Consider the following 22,816-nt stretch of genomic DNA (forward strand, 5'->3'; position numbering starts at 1 on the left):
AAATGAGAATTACTGTAAGTAGACAATGGATATTAAGGCACAAAGCTTCAAGAACTCGCGCTATTTTGAACCCACTGAATGTAGATGTTATATCAGGTGCTATTCAAAATGATAAAAAAAAAAAGTATTACATTACTGCAACATATACTTTATATTTTAATAAATAAAACAATCCTCACATTTATGTACAGCTGTCATGCATGTTTAATAAACAGTTTTAATAATAATAATTATTATTATTGTTAAAAATAATTAATTTGAGTTAAGTGACAACAACACTGCCATGCTGGAGGGATATGGTGAAGCATGTAACACACTTAAAATACAATCATCAAACATCCATAATGTTAAAGCATTACACTTAATAACAAAACCCAAAGTCACAATACTTAACACATGCCTCACTTTCACCATGTTACCTGTGTACTCAACAGCATTTGATAGTAAAGGTGCTTATTGAATTGTTTATTAAACAGTTTTGATATACAAGATTAAATATATATGTTTTATATATATATATATTATATTTAATATATATAAATTATATTAAATAATATATATTATATATATTATATATATAATATTAAATATATTTAATATATATATTAGAATACAAAAATATATACATTTGTAAGAGGCACTCTTACGAATTATCTACTGTACATGCTGCACAGCAATAAAAAAGTACTTCTAAGATCACAACTACATTTACAAAATGACCACTAATTCCAACCAAATTATCTTGTGAATTTCAGAATGCACGTTTCATTTGATCTTTGATCAAAAACAATTGGCATGATTAAGGGATATTTAAAAAAAAAAACAACCTTATTTATTATGGTAAATTGCAAATGATCTGAATATCTTGAAATTTAATGCATAAATATAACGTTACTTAATCCCTATAATTCAATGTAATGTATTTAATCCCTATAATTCATGTTTATTTTATTTTATTTTTTTGTTTGGCCGGTTTTAGAAACTGGTTCCCGTTCGCCGTGTGGCAAATCTCGCGAAGTTTACCGAAATGTGTATTGAACGGAAGCCGCCATAGGCCAATATCAGTCGGCGTGCTCATTTGAACAAGAGGAACCGCTTCGAAGCACGGGAGAAGAGCGGCCCAGTTCTGGTTACTCAACTTTCCACTGAATATTTGTGCGTACAGTCTTGGTATACCTGTACTTTGACCAAAAGAAAAATAAATATATATATTTGTATTACATCGAGCGAGACCGTTTAATTAGGTAAGGTTTTGATAACGCGAATATCAAAGCAAGTGTCGGTTAACTTAGCATTAGCCTGGCTAGTAGCTTTAGCTTTAGCATCGTCAGTCTAAACCAATGGCCAGGCGGCTTAACGGCTAACGCGAGCGTGCAAAACGTGTTCGGCAAGTTTGTCCCCCAATTATTGGCGGTTAAGCGTGGCTTTAACCGCGGCGTCTTTACTCGGTCACCGCCGTTGAAAAGCCTTCCGTAAAAGGCCGACTTAGTTTCAGGGCTCGTGTTGGGTGAGTTGACGGTGAGATCTGCTTCTTTTATTTATTTATTTTATTATTTATTTATTTTTTTTTTTGGTACACCGGGCACGTTGCGACCAGCAAAGCCAGGAAACTGCCCCGTCGACCAGGCCCCGAGCGAGAAGGACAACTTCGGTGCCGTCGGGTCGAGCTGCGTGCGGCGGCGAGTAACCGTTGAATATATCGACGATGGATGTCAAAATGGGAATAAACTACCGATTAGATGCAAATATAGTTCAAGCAAATCACGGGATTGCTGGATTGTAACCGGACATGGCGGCACCGCTTCGTCGCGAACTCATTTCCTGATAACTTTTCTCACTCTGACCAACCGCGGATGAACGCGACCTCTCGGGTGGCCGCGCGACTCGGGCCCACGTGCTGAACCGCACAGGGCTGAAATTCGAAGGCATATATATATATTTATTTATTTATTTTTATTTATTTATTTTTATATTTATATTCATTGATGGCACAAAGCGTCTCCGTAACTTAGACCGACCGGGTGGTGGTGGTGGGTGGGGGTGGGGTGGGTAGGATTAACTTGGAGCGCTTAAGCCGGGTCACAGAGATTTTAGCTGGTCCTGTTGTCTAATGTCCTCGTTTTTTGTGCCGCAAGCCGATTTTAAATTACAATTTTAGGCGTTGGCATCCAGGCAGACCCGAGTATTCACCTCTTTACCCAACTCCGTTTGGTCTCTGTCCACCTCGGACCTACACATACCCCCTCGTCTTATTCCTGATCTTTTCAACGATTTGGTTATTTAAGTTGAGGGGCCTTTTAGCATACAGTTTAAGGATATGTGCACTTTTTTCTATTTGCAACGTTTATTACACTAATCATTTATACAGTAAGTTTTAAAAAGGTTGAGTTTTTCACGAGGAGACTTTATAATATTGTAGCTTACAATGCTCAAAATTCACCCACATATTGGGCTCGGTACATAAATCCCAACCTTTTAGTTTGCTTTTAATTGTATGTGTGCATGTGGACTTGGAGATGATGCAGCAAAAAAACATCTGACTGTCTCTGATGGTGTTTGTATTCATACTGTCTGATCCAGACTCCACACGCCTTCGAATGTCTCCTTTTTTTTTCCCTTGTTAAGTCGTCTAAATTATGAATGTATGTGTATATTTCTCAGGATGGAGTGGCAACCAGATGAGCAGGGACTTCAGCAGGTCCTCCAGCTGCTCAAAGACTCGCAGTCGCCCAACACAGTCACACAGAGAGCTGTACAGCAAGTATCCTACTTACTGCGTAATCTAACAAAAGGGGCAACATAATGCTCCTCTAAATGCCGTGTATGGTTTTATGCAGGATTTTGATTTGTCCCATGTAAATTTATTGTCACAACTGCCGTCTTCAGTTGGAAGTGGAATGTTTTCCACATATTGAAGATTTTGCTGAAGGGGGGGGGGCAGTTGTTCGTGTACTGGTAGTAAGCTCTGATATCTGACACTTGAGTCATCTGCAAAGCTCGGGAAGTCTTAATTTCCCTGGGCATGCAGTTGCACATAAATGCACTTTTATTACATATTATGTCTCTTCACACATTTAACTGTATTCATGCATGATAAAAGAAAAAAAAAAACAACCTACAAAATATTTTTGGTTGCTGTGAAATATTTTTGCGTGAGAAACACCACTGGTTCCATGCAGAAGACGTGTCCTTCTTTATTTTTGAGTGTTGTATAATTTCCAAACGCATTACTTGGCATACAGATCAAAGGTTAGTTGCTTTGTTTGGAAAGTGAAATGGTCCTTGACTTCTAATGCTAGAAACTTGAACAACTCAACCAATTTCCAGACTTCAACAACTATCTCATCTTTGTCCTCACACGACTCAAAACGGAAGGTGAGTAATTCGATTTTGCACGTTTTTCCTCCCTCATGCATATTTACCCAGATATTTGAGCCGCAATAGTTACATTTCTGAAGTCCCCATACACGTAAATGCTGAATGGACTGTATGCCTCACTTGACTGTGTTTGTTAGTTTATTTGGATCCTTGTAAGCTATTGGTGATGGGAACTATTGTACCAGGGGTCCACACACAAATACACTGTGAACACGCAAATCAACACCACTTATACTGAGCATTAATAATACATCATGCATCCAACCCCTCATAGACTTGACTTAACAAATAAGAATGACATTTTCTTGCATTAAATGGCATCCTCGTGCCAATAAATGCAACACGAAAAGATGCAGGCTCTGAAAAGTATGTGGAACTGTTAAGATGGGTGCTCTCACACGTTATCGGCTGGACGGGAAAAACCTTAATCTGAAATTAAACCACAGTTTGAGTGATCTGTCGGTGAAGTGAATTTCATTAAAGTTGTTCGATGAAGGTGGTCCTCTGGATTGAATCCGTCCTAGCTTGGGGAGAATGAACTGCCTGTGATGAGTGAAATTCAGATTTAGTTCAATGTTTACTTTTACTATTATTGCAGTGTATATATTTCTCTCATTAAAATTGCAACGGTGCAACTTTATAAAACTTCTAGAGCAATATCAAAAAATAGACGAGGCTAGAAATAAAGGAAGAATGTCTGCTTATAGAGGAAGTGATGTGTAGTTACAACCGTACATGGCTGGAAAAGGTCAGGTTATACTGCTCTTCAGGGCACATTTGAATAATTTAAAAAAAAAAAATCAGTTTTTGTTCACCTTTTATCCTCACAGTCACATTCCACATGCACACTGTTGGCTTGCATTGTTTTGCCTGTCGCTCTCCATCTTGTTTAAAAAAAAAAAAAAAAAAAAAAAAAAAATTTACCTTTTATTTTCTCCCCTTCTTAGATGAGCCGACTCGCTCTCTGAGTGGTCTGATACTGAAAAACAATGTTAAGGCCCACTACCAGAACTTCCCCCCAACTGTTGCTGACTTCATCAAGCAGGAATGCCTCAACAACATCGGCGATCCCTCACCGCTCATCCGTGCCACTATTGGTGAGTTTCTGTTCAATTATGTTTGTGGTCCAGCTTCCATCCTCACTCCGAACACTTCATTTCCTTCTATTACCGTCTGGACACGATGCATAAAAATATACCTGAGTGCCCATGGAGGTGTTTGTATTCATACTGTCTGATCCAGAGCTGCTGCGATGACACCCGCCCGTAATCCTTACAATTACAAAACACTGCTCAGAACTCTGTTCTCTTCTCTTCCGTGCTCCTCTAGGCATCCTGATCACTACCATCGCCTCCAAAGGAGAGCTACAAACATGGCCTGAGCTGCTGCCCCAGCTTTGCAACTTGCTCAACTCGGAAGACTACAACACCTGCGAGGTCTGCACTCACTCTGTTGTGTCTTCATTTGTTTTCATGCTATTAAAAAGCACTGATGTCACTTTAATTTAATTTTTTTTTTTAAGTCCTACATGCAGTGGAAGGTGTTTTCACCTCTTTTGGCTGATTAGATATCTGCACTGGTTGAATATGGGGGTAGTTGTACTGAGCATTAGATGAGGTAATCAATCGTCAAGAACAAATAACAGGATAAAGCTGTAACTTGTCCTCCCCTGGCAGCAACAACAAAGTTAAGTGAAACTGGGAATTAAACCATTTTTTTCCCCCTCAAAATTCTGGCTTCTTTCGACATGCTGGCTATCTTCATTGTGGAGCTGATGTTTATTTCAGCAAAATATTTGATGTTATAGGGAAGGCACAGGTCTAACTCATAACATTGATTATTGCTTTGCCCTATTTAGATGTGCTCATTAGTTTGCGTACGCAAATTGTGAGATCTGGATGTAATATAGACATGATTAGTGTTACTGTCGCCTTTGCAGGAGACACCGAAATTCTCTGAATAACGATACATAAAATCTTATCAGTAGCACATGTGCTCGATGTATTAAAATACCCACCGTCTGTGCGCTGTATTCGGTACTGTTGCTCCAGTTCTCTGGTCTGATGCGGTCTCATTCTCTCCTCTGTGTCCCTGTATGTTTGCGTGTGATTTGACAGCCTCTCTGTGTATGTCTGTGTCTCAGGGCTCATTCGGCGCACTGCAGAAGATCTGCGAGGATTCCTCAGAGCTGCTGGACAGCGATGCTCTGAATAGACCCCTCAACATAATGATCCCCAAATTCCTTCAGTTCTTCAAGCACTGCAGCCCCAAGATTAGGTACATGAGAGTGAGAGAGAGAGAGTTTGTGTGTGTGTGTGCGCGCCATTACTGTCTGGGTGTGATGCATTCTAACATCTGACTCACAATGAAGGTGTTTGTATTCATACTGTCTGATCCAGATATACAAAATATTTTAAGACATATTAAGTGCTGATTAGATTCGGAGTAAGTCCCCCCCCCTGCTCCCGAACACTGTTTATCTTAAAGGTCTCACTGTTGAAGACATGTAAGCATGTTTTTCCTGGTTCAGAACAAGGCCTGGGGGAGACCTCGGTGTTGACACTCTCTATTGTAGCCAACACAGAAATTAATAACTACTGTCTAACATAAAGCAAGTTGAGTTATTGGCTTTTTGAAATGCAATTTCCTCTTTTTACACTTGAAAGACAACCAATAGTGTTGCATCTCTACATCTGTTTTCAACAGTGCTGTTGAGTAGATTTCACCATTACCATAACATTTTATATTTGACATGTTAAATTGAGACGCTTTTATTTTAACCACCGCCTTTCATCACTGACTTGATCTGTCCTCCTGTCATCCCTGCAGGTCCCATGCTATAGCCTGCGTGAACCAGTTCATCATTGGCAGAGCCCAGGCCCTGATGGACAACATTGACACCTTCATAGAGGTGAGTTTGTGTGTGAATACCAACTAAATCAGCCTGTATTGCTGTGTTTGAAAGGCACACGCTTAGTGTTTTGTCCCAGGCTGGAGTTCATGTCTTTCTCGTCTCGTCTTTTCTCCGTTAGAGTCTGTTTGCGCTGGCAGCAGATGAGGACTCTGAGGTTCGAAAGAATGTGTGCCGAGCCCTCGTCATGTTACTGGAGGTCCGCATCGACCGTCTCATCCCCCACATGCACAGCATCATCCAGGTAAGTGCTGGACAACTGCCGAGTCAGCTCTGGACCACATAATTAGTTGTGGGAGAACTTGTTCATACTTCAGCCACCTCTGAATTATGTGGTATTTTAAGTCGGTCTTGCCTCTGGACATGATGAGAAACCCAGCTCATTGATTCACAATGATACCTAATGTTCCTATTGTTTCTGATCCAGATCTTTCAAACTGTGCTAGACTGTTGCACGACAGCGGTATTTCTTTCCTCTCAGTCTCCACTCGTTTTCGGTGCTGCGGGGGTCACGCGTCTCATTTTAAATACCCGTCTCATCTCCTGCAGTACATGCTGCAGCGGACCCAGGACCCGGATGAGAACGTGGCTCTGGAGGCCTGCGAGTTTTGGCTGACTCTGGCTGAGCAACCCATCTGTAAAGAGATGCTGTCTGGACACCTGGTGCAGTGAGTAGCATGGTGTTAATATAATATGGGTGTCGCATTGTGAAGTCGATAATCCAATTTTAGATACAGTCACCTTCTTATAAACTTGTTGGAACTACCATCTTCTATTTTAACCAATGAAGTCTTCTTCTGTCCCTCTTGATATAGACTGACCCCTATCTTAGTAAATGGGATGAAGTATTCTGAGATAGACATCATACTACTGAAGGTAGGCATGGTCTTTGTTCTTTTACCGTTTTATGGACACTTCTTTACAATTGTACCCACCGTCCGAATTAAGTGGCATTTTAAGTCAGTCTTGCATCTGGACATGATGAGAAACCCAGCTCATTGATTCACAATGATACCTAATGTTCCTTTTATTTCTGATCCAGATCTTTCAAACCGCGAGACTGTTGCACAACAGCGGTATTTCTTTCAGTCCTGAGGGTCACACATCTCATGTAATATTTGTGTTTGTGCTCGTTCCTGCAGGGCGACGTGGAGGAGGACGAGGCGGTGCCAGATAGCGATCAGGACATCAAGCCCCGTTTCCACAAGTCTCGCACTGTCACCTTGCAGCACGAAGGAGGGGAGGGAGAGGAGGGCGAGGACATTGAAGACGACGACGACGATGACGACGACACGCTCTCCGACTGGAACCTGCGTAAGCGTGGAGACAATAGTGCAAAAATATTTTGTTATCGATTTCAAGAACATACAATTGCAACAAAATAAGCTGCGCAAGTGCAGTTAGTAAACCAGCTGGTGCTGGCAGGTCCGCATCGACCGTCTCATCCCCCACATGCTCAGCATCATCCAGTTAAGTGTTGGACAACCGCTCAGTCAAGTCTGCACTGCGTAATTAGTTGTGGGAGAACTTGTTCATACTTCAACCACCTCCAAATTATGTGAATTATTATTAAGTCAGTCTTGCATCTGGACATGATGAAAAACCCAGCTCATTGATTCACAATGATACCTAATGTTCCTATTGTTTCTGATCCAGATCTTTCAAACTGCGCTAGACTGTTGCACGACAGCGGTATTTCTTTCCTCTCAGTCTCCACTCGTTTTCGGTGCTGCGAGGGTCACGCGTCTCATTTTACCCAGACATTGAGTTTGGTGTTGAAAATCTGATTGCGACGGGCTTTTCTTTCCGATGTAGGAAAGTGTTCGGCCGCAGCGCTGGACGTGCTCGCCAACGTGTTCCGTGACGACTTGCTGCCCCACCTCCTGCCGCTCCTGAAAGGCCTGCTCTTCCACCCAGACTGGGTCATCAAGGAGTCTGGTATCCTGGTGTTGGGGGCCATAGCTGAGGGTAAGACGTCACGGTTTTCATACAAACTACAGCTTTGTACCTGCATCTGATCCTTGTTCTCAATGTCTGGCTTTTTTTTAATGGCTAGTTTACACGCACAGACCCACAAAAAAAAAAAAAAGAGCTGCATGGTCCTGCTCATAAAAGCTGAATAGGATGCACAACAGTCTGAGCATCGTAATGTCAGCCTGAACAGCTGTTTCCACTTCAGGAATAAACGGACACGGATGTTCTGAGACACCATACGGAGTCATTTTCAGGGTTCACTATAATACAAATATAATTTTTTTCTAAAGCCTGTCTACATGTTCATACAGACATAAACCATGTTAAGAACATGCGTACAGATAGTTAATGTAAGACAACCGCGCCACACTCTTACATGGCTGTTTTTTGCACGTGCACCGCACTTTTAGGTTCTCCATTCAAATCAGGGATCTGCCTCAGGATGCACATGTAACCATTTATCTCTGCCGTTTCTTATGAATTAAAAGGTAAAGTTTATGAAAACCTACTTTCAAGAGGAGTCATCACAAAGTACTCGCGATACTTCAACAAAATGTAACGGTGACATTTATCACATTAATGCCATGAGTTCCAAAGTCTAGTATCAGTGAGACTAATGAGTGAAGTTCCTCTTCAGAGGGAGATGTAGCATCTCTGTAAGGCAAGCCGGTACCTCACCGTGCGTTCTTTTTAATGTGATAAAACACTTAATGTAATGTATATCTAACTCTGGATTTCGGAGATGGGTTTGGTCTAAATCGGGAGTCAAATGATTGAAAATTCTGTGACTACAGTCCTTGTGTAACTTCTCCCTTCTGCTAGTAATCTTGTCCTCATTGTCTCAGGTTGCATGCAGGGCATGGTGCCCTATCTGCCGGAGCTGATCCCTCACCTCATTCAGTGTCTGTGTGACAAGAAGGCCCTGGTTCGCTCCATCGCCTGCTGGACTTTGAGTCGCTATGCACACTGGGTGGTCTCTCAGCCCCCCGACTCCTACCTCAAACCCCTCATGACCGAGCTTCTGAAACGTATCCTGGACGGCAACAAGCGGGTGCAGGAGGCCGCCTGCAGGTGAGCAGCTTCCTGTTCCTCTTCTCTTTTATAATGTGGATGTGATGAAAATCCCAGCTCATTGATAAACAATGATACATTTTGTTCCCATATTCTGTTCTGATCCACGTCCTGCAATGCATCGTTCTTCGCCTGCAAGAACCACGAGATGATGAAATATTAATGACCTCCATCTTTGGTTTTGTCAGTGCATTTGCCACCCTGGAGGAGGAGGCGTGCACCGAGCTGGTGCCCTACCTGAGTTTTATCCTGGACACGCTGGTCTTCGCCTTTGGGAAGTATCAACACAAGAATCTCCTCATCCTGTATGATGCCATAGGAACTCTGGCAGATTCAGTGGGTCACCACCTCAATCAGCCTGTAAGTGTCTGCGGTATCTAGATCTGCACTCTTGGTACTTTGCTCACGCAAGGTCATATTCAGCAGGACTTTTTCATTTGAGCTCCGACTAGTTTGTATTGTTTTACAGGAGTACATTCAGAAGTTGATGCCCCCTCTTATTGCCAAGTGGAATGAGCTAAAAGACGAAGACAAGGATCTTTTCCCACTACTGGAGGTGAGTTTTTTTAAATTTAATTTATTTATTTTTAATATAAAGGAGTTCTTGCTCCGTAGGAGGTTTTTATTCCATTTGGGATTTTTTTTTTTAAATCTTAAACACATTTAAGACTCTAAAAAGTTACCAGACAGACTGACCCATGTTGTTTTTTCGGGGTGTTTGACATTTAAATTTTGTTTTTCTTTCGTGACAAAAACTGTGACAACAGCAAGGGTTTTCAACTGCCTTCGTGTCATTTGTTGGGTGTACTCTGTAAAAACCGACCTATGCTCTTGTTTAATTTCTTCCAGTGTTTGTCGTCAGTAGCCACGGCCCTGCAGAGTGGGTTTCTGCCTTACTGCGAGCCTGTCTACCAGCGCTGTGTCACGCTTGTCCAGAAGACACTAGCTCAGGCTATGGTGAGAACACACACACACACGCACAAATAAATATATATTGTGTACGTTAATTTATTTAAAAAAAAATTCAGGCCGTAAAGAAGAGACATTAAAACTTGCCCTGTCCTCTCTGCACAGATGTACAACCAGCATCCAGACCAGTACGAGGCCCCTGACAAGGATTTCATGATCGTAGCCCTGGATCTGCTGAGCGGCCTGGCTGAGGGTTTGGGTGGCCATGTGGAACAACTCGTGGCTCGCTCCAACATCATGACCCTCCTTTTCCAGTGCATGCAGGTAAGCCTCGGTGTGATATTTTTAATTCCCATATTTGAACGGATGTAAATACTGGATTGGAACCTGCTTAAAGACGCTTTCCTTTTTAATTTTGATGGATAAACTGCAGAAGGGTGTCACTGAGGTGTCTGGTTTTGTTGCAGGACACTATGCCCGAGGTGAGGCAAAGCTCATTTGCTCTCCTGGGTGATCTAACCAAGGCGTGCTTCCTCCACGTGAAGCCTTGCATTGGTGAGTGTGCTTTCTTAGAGTGATAACCTGAATAACTGACTTGCATTATCTGACTAGCGGGGAACGCCCTGCAGTCACCGGTTGTAAACTGCCAGGTTGCTGCCACCCATGATCTGATGTCTCAAAATGATTGGCTACTACAGATAAGGTTAAGATAAGTTGTAACCGTTGTACCCGTTTCCTCCCCTCCAGCTGAGTTCATGCCCATCCTTGGGCTGAACCTGAACCCAGAGTTTATCTCTGTGTGCAACAACGCCACCTGGGCCATTGGAGAGATCTCCATGCAGATGGGTAAGAAAGCAGGTCGCTGTTGTTTCCTCTTTGTTTTCTAACAAACGGTTGCCTTCGTTGCAAACAAGCTCCCACTCTCTGGATATGATGAAACACCCAGCTCATTGACACAAAATGATACATTTTGTTCCTATATTTTCTGATCCAGATCTTGCACGGCTCGTGTTGCACCAGGCTCTCGGTGGCACAGTTGGGTGTTTGCCATCGCGAGTCTGCAGATTTACGTGTGTGTGTGTGTGTGTGTGATTCAGATGGAGCTGCTGGTTTGTGCAAACTGCGCTGACTTTGTTCTCAGCTGTGGTTCTTGGCTTTTGGCAGACATTTTTTCTACAGTTCCCTTCAGGCAGACTTTTTTTTTTTTTTTTTTTTTTTTTTTTTTTTTTAATAGCTGTCGAAATTTACAACCATTACAAGCAGTTAGGATTTTGTTCAGGATTGCCTGATTGTGGCGTGCCGTGTCCTCGTCCAGAAAAAACCCCCAAACGCCTTGTTGTACTCGTGTATTGTGTGAGCGTGTGTGCGCGTGCGCATGCTTGGCACGTCGTTCTGTGCGTTCCAGTCAGCCCAGTGAACCTCTGTGTGATGTCCCTACAGGCACAGGTGTCAAGCAGCAAACAGGGAATTGTCCAGGTGAGCGTAGAGCGCCAGCAAACCGCTCGTCTTTTAGACCAGTGTGCACGAATCGAGTGATGTTTATCTTTTTGAGGTCCTGCTCCTTTCTGTAAATCTAAACCGCAATAAGACTCTAGAGTTTTCTGTTGCGCTGATGTCTTTGCATCAACACGTTTCCCCTTTGTCTCGATGTATTTGATGTCGCCGACGCCTCTTTTTTTTTTTTTTATGACGGCGATATAGGGAAGGATTGAACTCATTGTTTCTGGTTACCGAAAACTCTTGACGAACAGAAAGTTGCTCACTCTGCAACAATAGATAATGAATCTTAAGCTGAACCGCTGTCCAGTCAAAAGATGATTCAGTCTGTTCAAACAACTTCAGCCTCAAAAACAAAGTCCACCACACCTTGAACTACATTCACAGCTCTGCTGGTAAACGGTGCCAACTGTAAGAGACGCCAGCTTAATGTGAAGGATGACGTTTTAATCCAGAAGTATTTTTGTGTTTGCAATAGTAGTTTAGTTTATCAATGACATTTAAATGTATTGTTAGTCATATACTTGGTGGAATTTTACAGTACAAACTAAAAGGCCTGTTGTGTGTGTGTGTGTGTGTGTGTGTGTGTGTGAGAGAGTGAAAAATGAAGAAATAATGGATGAAAATCTCAAACTGTAATTTGATAAATTTATTCCGCAAATGGTTACTTTTTTTTTTTCTTCTATAGAGGCCTTGAGACTTTTCTCAGTTTGTGACTGTGACCGATGGATCAATCTGTGAACACAAGATGATCCGTACAAGTTTAATCAGTTTACAGTTTAGCTTCTTTCTTTCTTTTTCTTCTCGTGCCCGAATGCAACGTTGCGACCGTTCCCACCATGACGCCTGCACACTGCAGGCGCCCCGTCATCCTCAAGCGTTTTTATCGTGCGCCCGCTCTCTGCTCTGCGTCTCCAGGTGCAGAGATGCAGCCGTATGTGGGCTTGGTTCTGCCACACCTGGTGGAGATCATCAACAGACCCAACACACCCAAGACCCTGCTGGAAAACACAGGTACACACACACACACACACACACACACACACACTGATGGAAAAAAAAAAAAGATTTGTCTTTTCCTCTTGTGTGCATAATGGCTCCGAAAAGTCTCTTTTGTTTTCTGTCTTATTTGCAAGTGATTCCTTTTTGTTTTACTTTCCGCATCTAATTGACGACTCCCCCGTGTCCTTATCTTGTGACTTACAACCAACTCTGTATTACCATACGAAAGCAGATACAAAGGGAACGGGGGTGACTGTCAACTGTTTGTCAACTGTATAAAAGCTGCCCTACGGAGGAGTGACGAAAGAGCACTGCTGGGGGGGGGGGAGCACTGCTGGACACCTCCCTTTGAGGGTGCACGTAGTTGCTCCTTCTTGCAAGAATAAATGTCCGATGTGTTTGATTTTGAACCAACCCTGGGAGTAATTTTTCCAACACACACACACAAGCGCGATGGTCACGTTGGAGCGGTACGGTGAACGTTTGCTTTTGTCCTCCTGTGTGCAGCCATTACGATCGGCAGGCTGGGTTTCGTGTGTCCTCAGGAAGTGGCACCGCAGCTGCAGCACTTCATTCGACCGTGGTGAGTCCCGACGCTTTCATGTGCAAATATCACCGACATGAACGTAACGCTGGAGAAATAGGTTTTCTTAATGATGCCTCAGCTCTACCAAATGTCCCAGGAAGCATGACGGTCCAACACACACACCCACTGTGATAGGTCAACACGTCTGCTGTGGAAAAAGGTCCATCGAGACAGAATCAGTGAAAGAACACTTTCCCCTTTTGTCTCCGGCGTTGTTTCTCCTCTCAGGTGCACGTCATTGAGGAATATCAGAGATAACGAGGAGAAGGACTCGGCCTTCCGGGGAATCTGCGTGATGATCGGCGTCAACCCTGCGGGAGTCGTGCAGGTGAGGCGATCTGCGTCGAAGCTGCTGGGGACACGGGGGGGGGCTCAGAACAACATGGGAGCTCAGTGAAGTAACACATCTTCTCTGTCCAGGACTTCATTTTCTTCTGTGACGCTGTGGCCTCCTGGGTCAACCCCAAAGACGACCTGAGAGACATGTTTTATAAGGTGAGAGCCCGGTCAAAGGAAATGGCAAGACATCCGAGTCCCACGCAGATCTGATGGGTTGACCTTATTTGAGATGACTCCGTTTGTGTAGTTCCGGTGATGATTATTCATCAGACATTCGAAATCTGATTACTTGGCGCGAATGCTTTTCGAGTCTGACAGCTGTGGTAGAGATCGCAAAATGTTTACATTTAAGACGACATCACGTGGGAGCATTCGAGTTGATTAATGATGGCCAGAGTCCAGTGTTGACAATTGTTTAAACTCTTAATGCTGAAGCTGTAAGAATTAGAACTCTATTTGAAGCGAAACTCAAATAGCTTGAAGGAAAAACTTTGTATTTTTTAAGGCGTTCACAACCAAAAACATGGAACAACAAACTGTAAGAATTGGATGAAACGGTGTGTTTATGTGCACCGACACAACCAAAATTGCAACTTTAACTTATCTGGGTAACTTGCTTACAAGCATTGCATCATCAGCCACCTACAGTGACTTTTAGTGTAACAGCATACAACTAGTAATCAGTAGTATTTCTCCAGTGTGTTAAAAAAAAAGAAGAAGTTTGGTAGTTTTGGGTAATTTTACTCTCCAGCAACTCCAGTCAACATGACCTGAGATCGCAATACGTCTTATCAGATCTCATCCTTAGAACTTGAAATGTGAAAAGCCCTGCTGGAGATCTTAGTCCGTTTTGTGTTCTCCTCCCAAGATCCTGCACGGCTTCAAGGACCAGGTGGGGGAAGAGAACTGGCAGCAGTTCTCTGAGCAATTCCCTCCTCTGTTGAAGGAGCGCCTGTCAGCCTGCTACGGCGTCTAACCTGACCCCCCCATCCTCGGTCCACACTGACCTGTTAGGTATGTCCACCAAATGACGTCTCACACACACACACACACACACACACACACACACACACACACACACACACACTGCTAACCCATAGACGCCCTTTCTGGAAATGATGAAACACCCAGCTCATTGATAAACAATGATACATTTTGTTCCCAAATCCATTTTCTGATCCAGAATCCCACTTTGACCCCCCGAAGCGCTCGAATCAACTCTACATGTTCTATATGTTTATATCGTGGGATATTTTTTAAAACTCTTTTCTCCGGTCTTCTTTGTTTTGTTTTTTTCCCCCAGGTTAATAAAAGGGAGGGTAACAGGGCAACTCATTGCACTGCCCAGATCGTGGGGAGAAACTAGAGCTGGAGGGATGTGACTGGCCTTTAACCTCCACTCTGCGGATGGCCTCCTTTCCCCCCGCGCCCTGTTTGTCTCTGTGAGGGAGGGTGGGAGGAGGGTGGTGGGTGTGGGAGGGTAAACTGGGGATAAACATATACCTCTCGGATTAAACGCCTCACTATATCCAACACACTCTAAAGTGACTTTTGCCAACAGCACTGCAGGGATCCTAGGGAGGTGAGGGCAACCGGGAGGGCAGACTTTGACCTCCCCCCCTCCTCGATAGGATTATTCTGTTGAGCTATATGACGGCTCGCAGGGGAGGGGAGGGGAGGGGAGGGGGGGTGGCAGATGGGTACATTTAAAAAGGAATTATCTGAACCAGCATAGGGTGCCACAGTCCCAAATACCACAATGCACGTAGTCAGTAGGCTGACTCGCACGTAGATGTGCTTGAACAGGCTCGTGCCCGAGGCGAAACAAAAAAAACAAAAACAAAAAAAGACGCTTTTATTATGTAACAATGTGCACTAATTTCTTTGCACCTTTTACTGGAAAATGGCATTAATCATTTGATGTGCATATACATGGGTCTTTTTTTTTTTCTTTTTTTTTTTCCCCCCCCCCATATGTACACTTGGCTGAATTTAATTTCCTTCCTCTTCCTTTGGTTGCTGAATAGTTGTTGTTGTTTTTTTTTTCCCCTCGTCGGAGGTAAAAAAAAAAAAAAAAAAAAAAAAAAAGCAGTATGTGTCCTCCTTAAGGTTTTTTTTTTTTTTCCTTTCTTTTTTCTTTTTTTTTTTTTTTTAACCACCGCAGTACCAACATATTGCATGGCATTCGGTCACCTCTTCAGTGATGCATGTTTGCGTGAACGGCCGTCTCCTTGATTTCACTGCGTCAAGCGTCACCAGTGTGGGGAGGCCGCCGGGTGCTCGGTTCGTTGGCCCTCCCGTTCGTACACGTTGTCGAATCCCGGTAGTTTTAAAGGCGGCCGCGTGCGCGTGAACATCAACTGTAGGAAGATGAATACAGAAATCGGCTCGTGCGTATGCGTGCTTGTTTGGACAAAAACGCTGACTGCAACAAAAGAGTTCAAATACTGTAGGCAAAGTGGAGAATCATGTTTGCTGCTGTTGCTTCGTTTTTAAGAGTATTTACTAAACGAACTTAACAAGAGCGATAAGACATCACCAAGAATGGATTGGTTCTTACTGGTATAAATGCACTTTTTTCTTTTGTAAGAATTTAGAATTTGTAATGTAAGGCGTACAGTAATAATATACTGAACTTGAGATATAGGTTGTTGTTGTTTTTTTTTTTTTGGATTAATGATTTTAGGACCGTTTATGGCTCGCTAAAGTAAGAATAATGTTAAGCAACGGTAAAATGATTTGGTAAAACTTAACATGTTAGTTTGATATAAAGCTCCTTCTAAAATGAGCCGAGTAGGATTTAAGAGGAGGGCGACACCTTAACGACCAGTACTTTTTTTTAATTTTTTTTTTGGATCCACGTCCCACTGCACCTGTCAGTCCCCGCATCCGTGTCTGAGGATGCGCCCCCGTCTCTCCCGCCCGAGCTTCTTCTCCTCGTCATAAGCGTTGCATGCTTTTCCACAGAAGTCCTCGTTTCAGTCGTTTTCTAACCGGCCCACTTCGGAGGGATCTTACTTTTTTTTTTTTTTTTTTTTTTACAAGCACTTCGTCGGTGGCAATGAAACTCGCTGCCGGGCTAATAAGGTACTTCTCCAGCGTACGATCAAACTTGTGATTGTTGCTGCCATATATTCACCCGTTGATACTGTGTAGGATATGCCTGGGATTACACTCACTCTTGAGTCCTAATAGTCCCCCCCCCCCCCCGGCACCTCCCCTCACCCGCTCCCTCCCCGACACTGGTTATCTCATGTAAGGGAGCGGTGGTCTTTATTCAGCTTTATCTTTTTTTTTTTTCATGTCTTTGTCCACAGTGGGCGGTTTGTAACGGAGGCGCGTGTTGCGGTTTTGCCTTTTTTTTTTGGTTCGCGCGAGTACTTCTCAGGTGTAATTTTGCACCAGCCCTGCTCTGAAGTTGTGTTTGGGGATTAAAGTCGGTCGAAGCCTTGCGTCAACGTGGCCACCGGGGAGCGTCAACGTTCGGCCGCCAGGTAACCGCTCGCCCGTGGGGGCTCTGTAGATACCAAAATCTACGCCTGCCTCGTTGAATAAGGAACAATATCCATGCTTTACACATTTGCTTGTATTTTTTGTTGTTGTTGTTGCTGACAAAATGCAACAGCGTTTTGGATCTCTTCACCACTTGACCCCGACGCGCCACAGTGTGAATACTCGCGGCGTCTTCTGCTAGGTGTCGCTGGCAGGGCAGGCTTTGAGAGATCCGGTGGCCACGGAGATCACGGGCGGGACAGATTGGCAACTTTTGAAGCGTTCGATACGAGGATGTGTTCGAACGACGCAGCTCCTGTGCCACAAAGAATTGGTAAAAAAAAAAAGAAAAAAAGTTGAGGCTTTACTACAAGTCGCCGTGTGATTGCTACACAAGCTGTATGCAGAAGTTTAAATGCAAGCTGTCCCAAGTTTTCTTTTTTAACGGTTTTTTTTTTTTTTTTTTTAAATTAAGTTTTTTTTGGTTGTTGTTTTTAATGGTCATGAGATAGTTTTGTTTTTATTTATTTTGTTTTATATTTTATTTTTTTGTGCTCCAGTGCACAAATTGTTTTGGACTTTAAAAGTTTTTTTTCTTTTTTATTCTTTTTATTTAAAGAACAATTTGTTTTCGTTGTTTTATAGCGGACCATCTGATTATGTCAAATTTGACGTGGTTGGACTGAAGGCGAGTCGGTGCTTGGTGCATACCTTTGGGAAGAATATGGAAAACAAATTCATAAAGTAGTTTCAATTGGATATCAAGGCTGGCAAATGAATTTAATGCAGTATTTTTTTTTTTTTTTTTGCTGAACTGTGGTGCAGGTGGGATGTTATCTGATGTATCCCTTTTTATTTAATTTTTGTGAATAGGGGGAAATAAAAGTTTTTTTTCTATTAACGCTTTGAGTGTGCTGTAAAGTTTGTATTTCGTTTGATCAACATTAAATTCAGAGAAATTGTAAACTAATCATGGCAAAATTTGGATTAAATGGGGAAGTTGATGACATTTTATATCCAAAATGTGAAAAGTCAAATTCGGAGACATTTCTGCTCATCATTCAAACCCATAACAGAAGGGAGAGCTGGTGACCATATTTCACCATTTGGTCAGATACTGAATTGGTGACGAGTCTTTGGTGTCCACCTTGAAACTGCTGATCGTTTAGATCTTCGGTGCTGTCGGATGGAAGATGTGCGCGAAGCAACCCTCGATATAAAAATGTATAGATTCTTTGCAGCGACGTCTTTATTTAAAGCATCGTCCACCGTCACGTCTTTCAGCTTTCTCTTCATTTCAGAATCCGGGCTATTGGACAAATGTGAACACGTACGAGGAATTTGACTGTTTAATTTGTTTCTCTAAATTCTCTGCAGTGAATTTTAAACACTAATACAGGAGACGGAACAAAAGCAATCTTAAAAGTCAAATCCATTTTTATTTTGAATCTACCTAAAAATGAACTTCATTCCTTTTTTTTTACAAAATTCATTCAGTGTTCATTTCCTGTTTTTTTAAAATCTGAACTAAAAATGGGTGTGAACTGCAGCTTGACTGGTTTGAGGAGTTTATTCCTCCACAAAGAGGTTGTAATTCAAGTTTTTCAAACGTGTTCACGCATGTGCAAACACAACTTCCGTCTGCCCGCCGGACGAGTGGTTTAACGCTCACGTGTTTCTGTTCGTGCAGGTTGTGGTTTGCGTTGGGTATCGTTTTGATCTCGATAGGTTAATTAAGCGCTGCAGCAAAAGCATTGGCATGATGCACTTACTGAGCAAACTCTGCATGCACGCACGAATATACACAATAAACAATAAATTGCCATCTTGAGATACCTCGGTGAAGTGTGCGGATTGATTAACAACCAAGAGATATGCATCATTGTCATAGATTCTCTGCCCCAAAACTCTACATGTAAAACCTTGAAACGATTTCTATATCCACCTGGAACATAACTTGAAACCAAGTCTTCGCCCTAAAATTTACTATTATTATTATTATTCAAACTTTTTGACCTCTATGTAACTGTAAATAGTTATTTTTTTTCCCCATAACGTGAGTCAGACACTTGAATTTTCCATGTATTTGCTGACATGCATATTGTTTGAATATAGGAAACTGTTCTAAATCCTTAAAATGCTGCTGCCTGCCTGCTACTCCGCCCTCCTCGTCCTATAAAGGAAGAAAAGGTTGCAGGTCTACGTCGGTTCTCTGGTGAATGGACTGAGAAACATCGACAGACCAGCATCCCAAAGAAACGCTCTGTCAGCAAAGTACTCAGGTAATCTTACAATCTGCTTGCTCAACACGAAATGGGCGGAAGTGCAGGAAGTTGTCGAGCTTTTTTTTTTTTTTAAATAGGCCTGCAGGATGTGGAACGTTTATAGAGTTCTTAAAAGGAGCGGTCCATATAAAATTCAATGGAAATACAGACCTATAGCTATCACATTTAATAATACGAAATGATCACATGATTGCAATTATTTGTTTTAATGTACTTGCTCTGAACAGAATGATTTCTGTGTAAAAAAAAAAAAAAAAAAAGAAATCCTCTTAAATGAATGAAGGTTATACATTTTTAAGCATACATCATAAATCGTAGCTGAATACTGTCCCAGCCAGCGTTCGTCAGCATTATATGTTGTTTCACATGCTTTTCTAAAGTACTACGCCATCGGTCTCCACCGGCCTGATTGGTGTCATCGGCAGCGTTTAAAGCTGCATTCATAAAAACTTTCCAAGATTGCAGATGAGTGTGTTGTAGATCTTTTATTTAATGTTCATGGCTTTTAATTCTAAATGGAGGCCATTAAAGTGTTAACTCGTTTTTAAAAAAAAAAAAAAAAATTATGATAATTTATTTGCCTCGGTATAAATGGAAAAACATAATACAAAAGAAGGAAATCAAGTTTAGAAAATGAATGGGCTCCATAAATCCTCGTCCAGTTTATTGTGATGACGACGGCGATACACCCAATGGGAATAAAAGAAAACAATCGAGCGGCTTCCTCCGGTCCCGGACTGACCCACTCCCAGTATTGTGCGAGTACGAAGCAGGAACGTTCCAAAAAAATAGATGGCTTGTGCCGACAGATTGATGCAGAGAGATGTAGAATACTGGACAGACCTGCATGGATAGAAAACCTGAGTAACTTGTTTAAGGACCGTGAATACTTTTTACAACCCTCCACCCCCGAAGCAGGACGTCCTCCGCTTGACGGCGCGACTTTTATCACAAACGGGTGGGAAGAAAAAAAAAAAAAAAAAGACCGGACCGGTTTTACAGGAGACAAAATCCTCCACCGCCGGCACCCACAAACATTTGCATATTGTACGTGTTGTAGTTACGCGTTCAGATTTTATGACCCCGAAGGCCTGTGTAAAGTCGTCAATATTGTAACTCTATTTATACACGTGTATGTATATATATATATATATTTATTTTTTTTTTCTTCAGAAAACATGTCCCGTCATAACCACGACGTTAAGTCCATCTGCAGGAAGACCGACATGCCAGAGGACGCGCCGAAGGTCAAGGGCTCCTATCTCGACATGGGCTTTCCGGGCCACTCGTCTCGAAGCCCGGCTGGCGAGCAGACCGACACCGCGGCGAGGAGGATGCCGTACGGGGAAAACCTGCGGAATGTGCCACTTTTCTAGCGACACAAAAATAAGCGTGGTCCTCGTTTCTAATCCCCTCCGCTTCCCACGGGATCAAAAAAAAAGCGTCGGGAACGGAAGTGCAGGTGACGATCCGTCGACCCGCTCCCGCCTCGCGAGCTGCGTCATCTTCCTCAGTTGCACCTCGAGCCTCATCAGCAGCGGGGGGTCGGGGGGAGTCTTATCCGCCACCTCGCCGAACGCGGGACGGTACAAACTCGCGGAATGCGTAAAAAAGAAGTCGAATGTGCTTTTTACTTTACGCAGTGTTTTTGAAATCGCATGCTGATGTGGTTCTCTTGTCTGCAGCTGAAATCATTGGAACAATTTGAATCAGACCCACGTACACGATCGCCCCGTTAACGTTCGTTCCATAACGCAGTGTATTTCTATCTCCTAAAGGCTGGGTGTCCTCGTAACCACTGCCGGAGGCACAGAGCGGGATTTGATCAAGTGTTTGGGCCCAATGTGCATCGGAGACTTTACTCTTGTCTGGCAAAGACCTGGACAGGTATAATAATCACATATTACACCTCACTGTTGTATGGAGTGATTTCCCATGAGCAAACGTGTCACACGTTTTCAGTTGTGCTCTGGACTTCCTTTAGATGGAAGTTTCTCTCAGGTCTTTACTTCACTGTTCTGTTTACTTCCCCCGGACCTTTTGTCCATTGTTGACTCTCTTGTCACCTCTCGGTCAGCACTGTCGAGACCACTTTAGAAATAACTTTTATTGTTTGAAGGTGTAAATTCACTTTAGCTTCAGGTTAATTTGCCTCCCTTAGCAGATCTTCTCTTTGTGCTGATTCCAATTAGAATGAATTGATTTCACAGCACGTTTTGCCGTTTTTGTATGATACGATGACCTAATGGAAGAAGAGGGCGAAAGAAGTACGATTTCATTTACTGTGATAAGTGTAATTTGCGTTGTTTTTTTTTTGTTTCTTTTTAAAATCTACCGTCCAGTAGGCGTGTTTGATTTGAAAAATCATTTATTGACCGAGCAGGAGACGCCTTGTTCCTGTTTTCATTTGAGAACCCTGGTTTGATATTGGACATTTAATGTTATTTTTTCCAGAGTGTGTCTTCACTTCATGTAATGAAAACAGGCATATAAAGACTGGGATTGATGACTCCTTAGGTTTTGTGCTCCGATTTAATAAAGGGCTTGTTATTCTGTGTTTCCAGGTGTTTGCAGATGCCACCATCGTCTTCCCCTTCTTAGTGGCAGAAACCTTCGCTGCTCATGCTGATGAGAAGACCACAGACGAGGAAAAGGAATAAATCAACAGCTACTCTGTCTCCTCGTTACAGTTGTTGATACCTTCAATATGACGGACCTTTTTCATGTTTAACTTTTTTTTTTATTTTGCATTTCAGAAAACTGTTTACTTACAAATATTAAGGGAAGGTGGTCATTCTTTTTCAATGTGCCCCTTTATACATCATCTTTTGGCACATGAAACTGAAAAATACTTTAAAATAAAAGCATTTGAAAAATGTTATACCCTGAAAAAAAAAACTTTAGCCAAAAATAAAATTTATTCAAAGTGAAAATAAATTACAATAAATCAATTCTGTTAAATGTTTGTAACTGAAATTCACGTGTTTAAAATGTTATTATTCACAAACTCGGGTATTATTTACTGACAGAAAAAAAAAAAAAAAAAAAAAATGTGAAATGACTTTTTCATTAAATAAAGAAATAAACAGATTCTGACTTTACCTTTTTGAGACAAGAGGTACAAACAATTAAATACAAAAACGAACAGTCTGAAGAATAGATTGAGTCAATGTATGTTATATTTAAAGCACGTTGTGTACATTCAGTATTTGGTGGAGAGAGGAAAATATTTCTTTGAAAAAAAAACAAAAAAAAAACTTTATAATTTAATAACCTGAACTAAAAACATGACTGTTAAACAGACTCTCCAACACGAGAGCGTGTTCATTGCTGCTTCACGGGAGAAATGCTGGAAAAACCCGCAGAATCAAC

General features: G+C 42.3%; 1 protein-coding gene and 1 non-coding gene across 3 annotated transcripts; both read left to right on the plus strand.

Moving 5' to 3' along the window:
• The first annotated feature begins 1,078 nt into the window (after positions 1-1,078).
• Positions 1,079-22,511, plus strand: LOC138198086 (transportin-2-like). Of its 2 annotated transcripts, XM_069149266.1 has the most exons (27): positions 1,079-1,155; positions 2,662-2,761; positions 3,300-3,375; positions 4,326-4,475; positions 4,708-4,814; positions 5,522-5,655; positions 6,208-6,289; positions 6,411-6,533; positions 6,839-6,957; positions 7,105-7,165; positions 7,432-7,603; positions 8,105-8,257; positions 9,109-9,334; positions 9,523-9,694; positions 9,804-9,890; positions 10,184-10,291; positions 10,409-10,567; positions 10,711-10,798; positions 10,991-11,089; positions 11,684-11,719; positions 12,659-12,754; positions 13,250-13,325; positions 13,557-13,656; positions 13,749-13,823; positions 14,536-14,681; positions 19,275-21,331; positions 22,009-22,511. In XM_069149266.1, the coding sequence occupies exons 2-25, from the start codon at positions 2,663-2,665 to the stop codon at positions 14,641-14,643; spliced, it is 2,706 nt and encodes a 901-aa protein (XP_069005367.1). In that variant the 5' UTR covers positions 1,079-1,155; position 2,662; the 3' UTR covers positions 14,644-14,681; positions 19,275-21,331; positions 22,009-22,511. The 2 variants fall into 2 exon arrangements, with proteins under 2 accessions (XP_069005367.1, XP_069005366.1); XM_069149265.1 differs by lacking the exons at positions 1,079-1,155; positions 19,275-21,331; positions 22,009-22,511 and adding an exon at positions 14,971-15,110 and having other exon boundaries at positions 2,090-2,761.
• On the plus strand, positions 2,511-2,580 carry LOC138198435 (small nucleolar RNA SNORD41). Its single transcript, XR_011178268.1, has one exon. It is a non-coding gene; the product is annotated as a small nucleolar RNA SNORD41 (small nucleolar RNA).
• Positions 22,512-22,816: the final 305 nt, after the last annotated feature.

The sequence above is a fragment of the Embiotoca jacksoni genome, unplaced genomic scaffold (genome assembly GCF_022577435.1).
Source record: "Embiotoca jacksoni isolate LCO1_2020_lvr unplaced genomic scaffold, fEmbJac1.0.p SCAF_15, whole genome shotgun sequence".
Classification (NCBI taxonomy): domain Eukaryota; kingdom Metazoa; phylum Chordata; class Actinopteri; family Embiotocidae; genus Embiotoca; species Embiotoca jacksoni.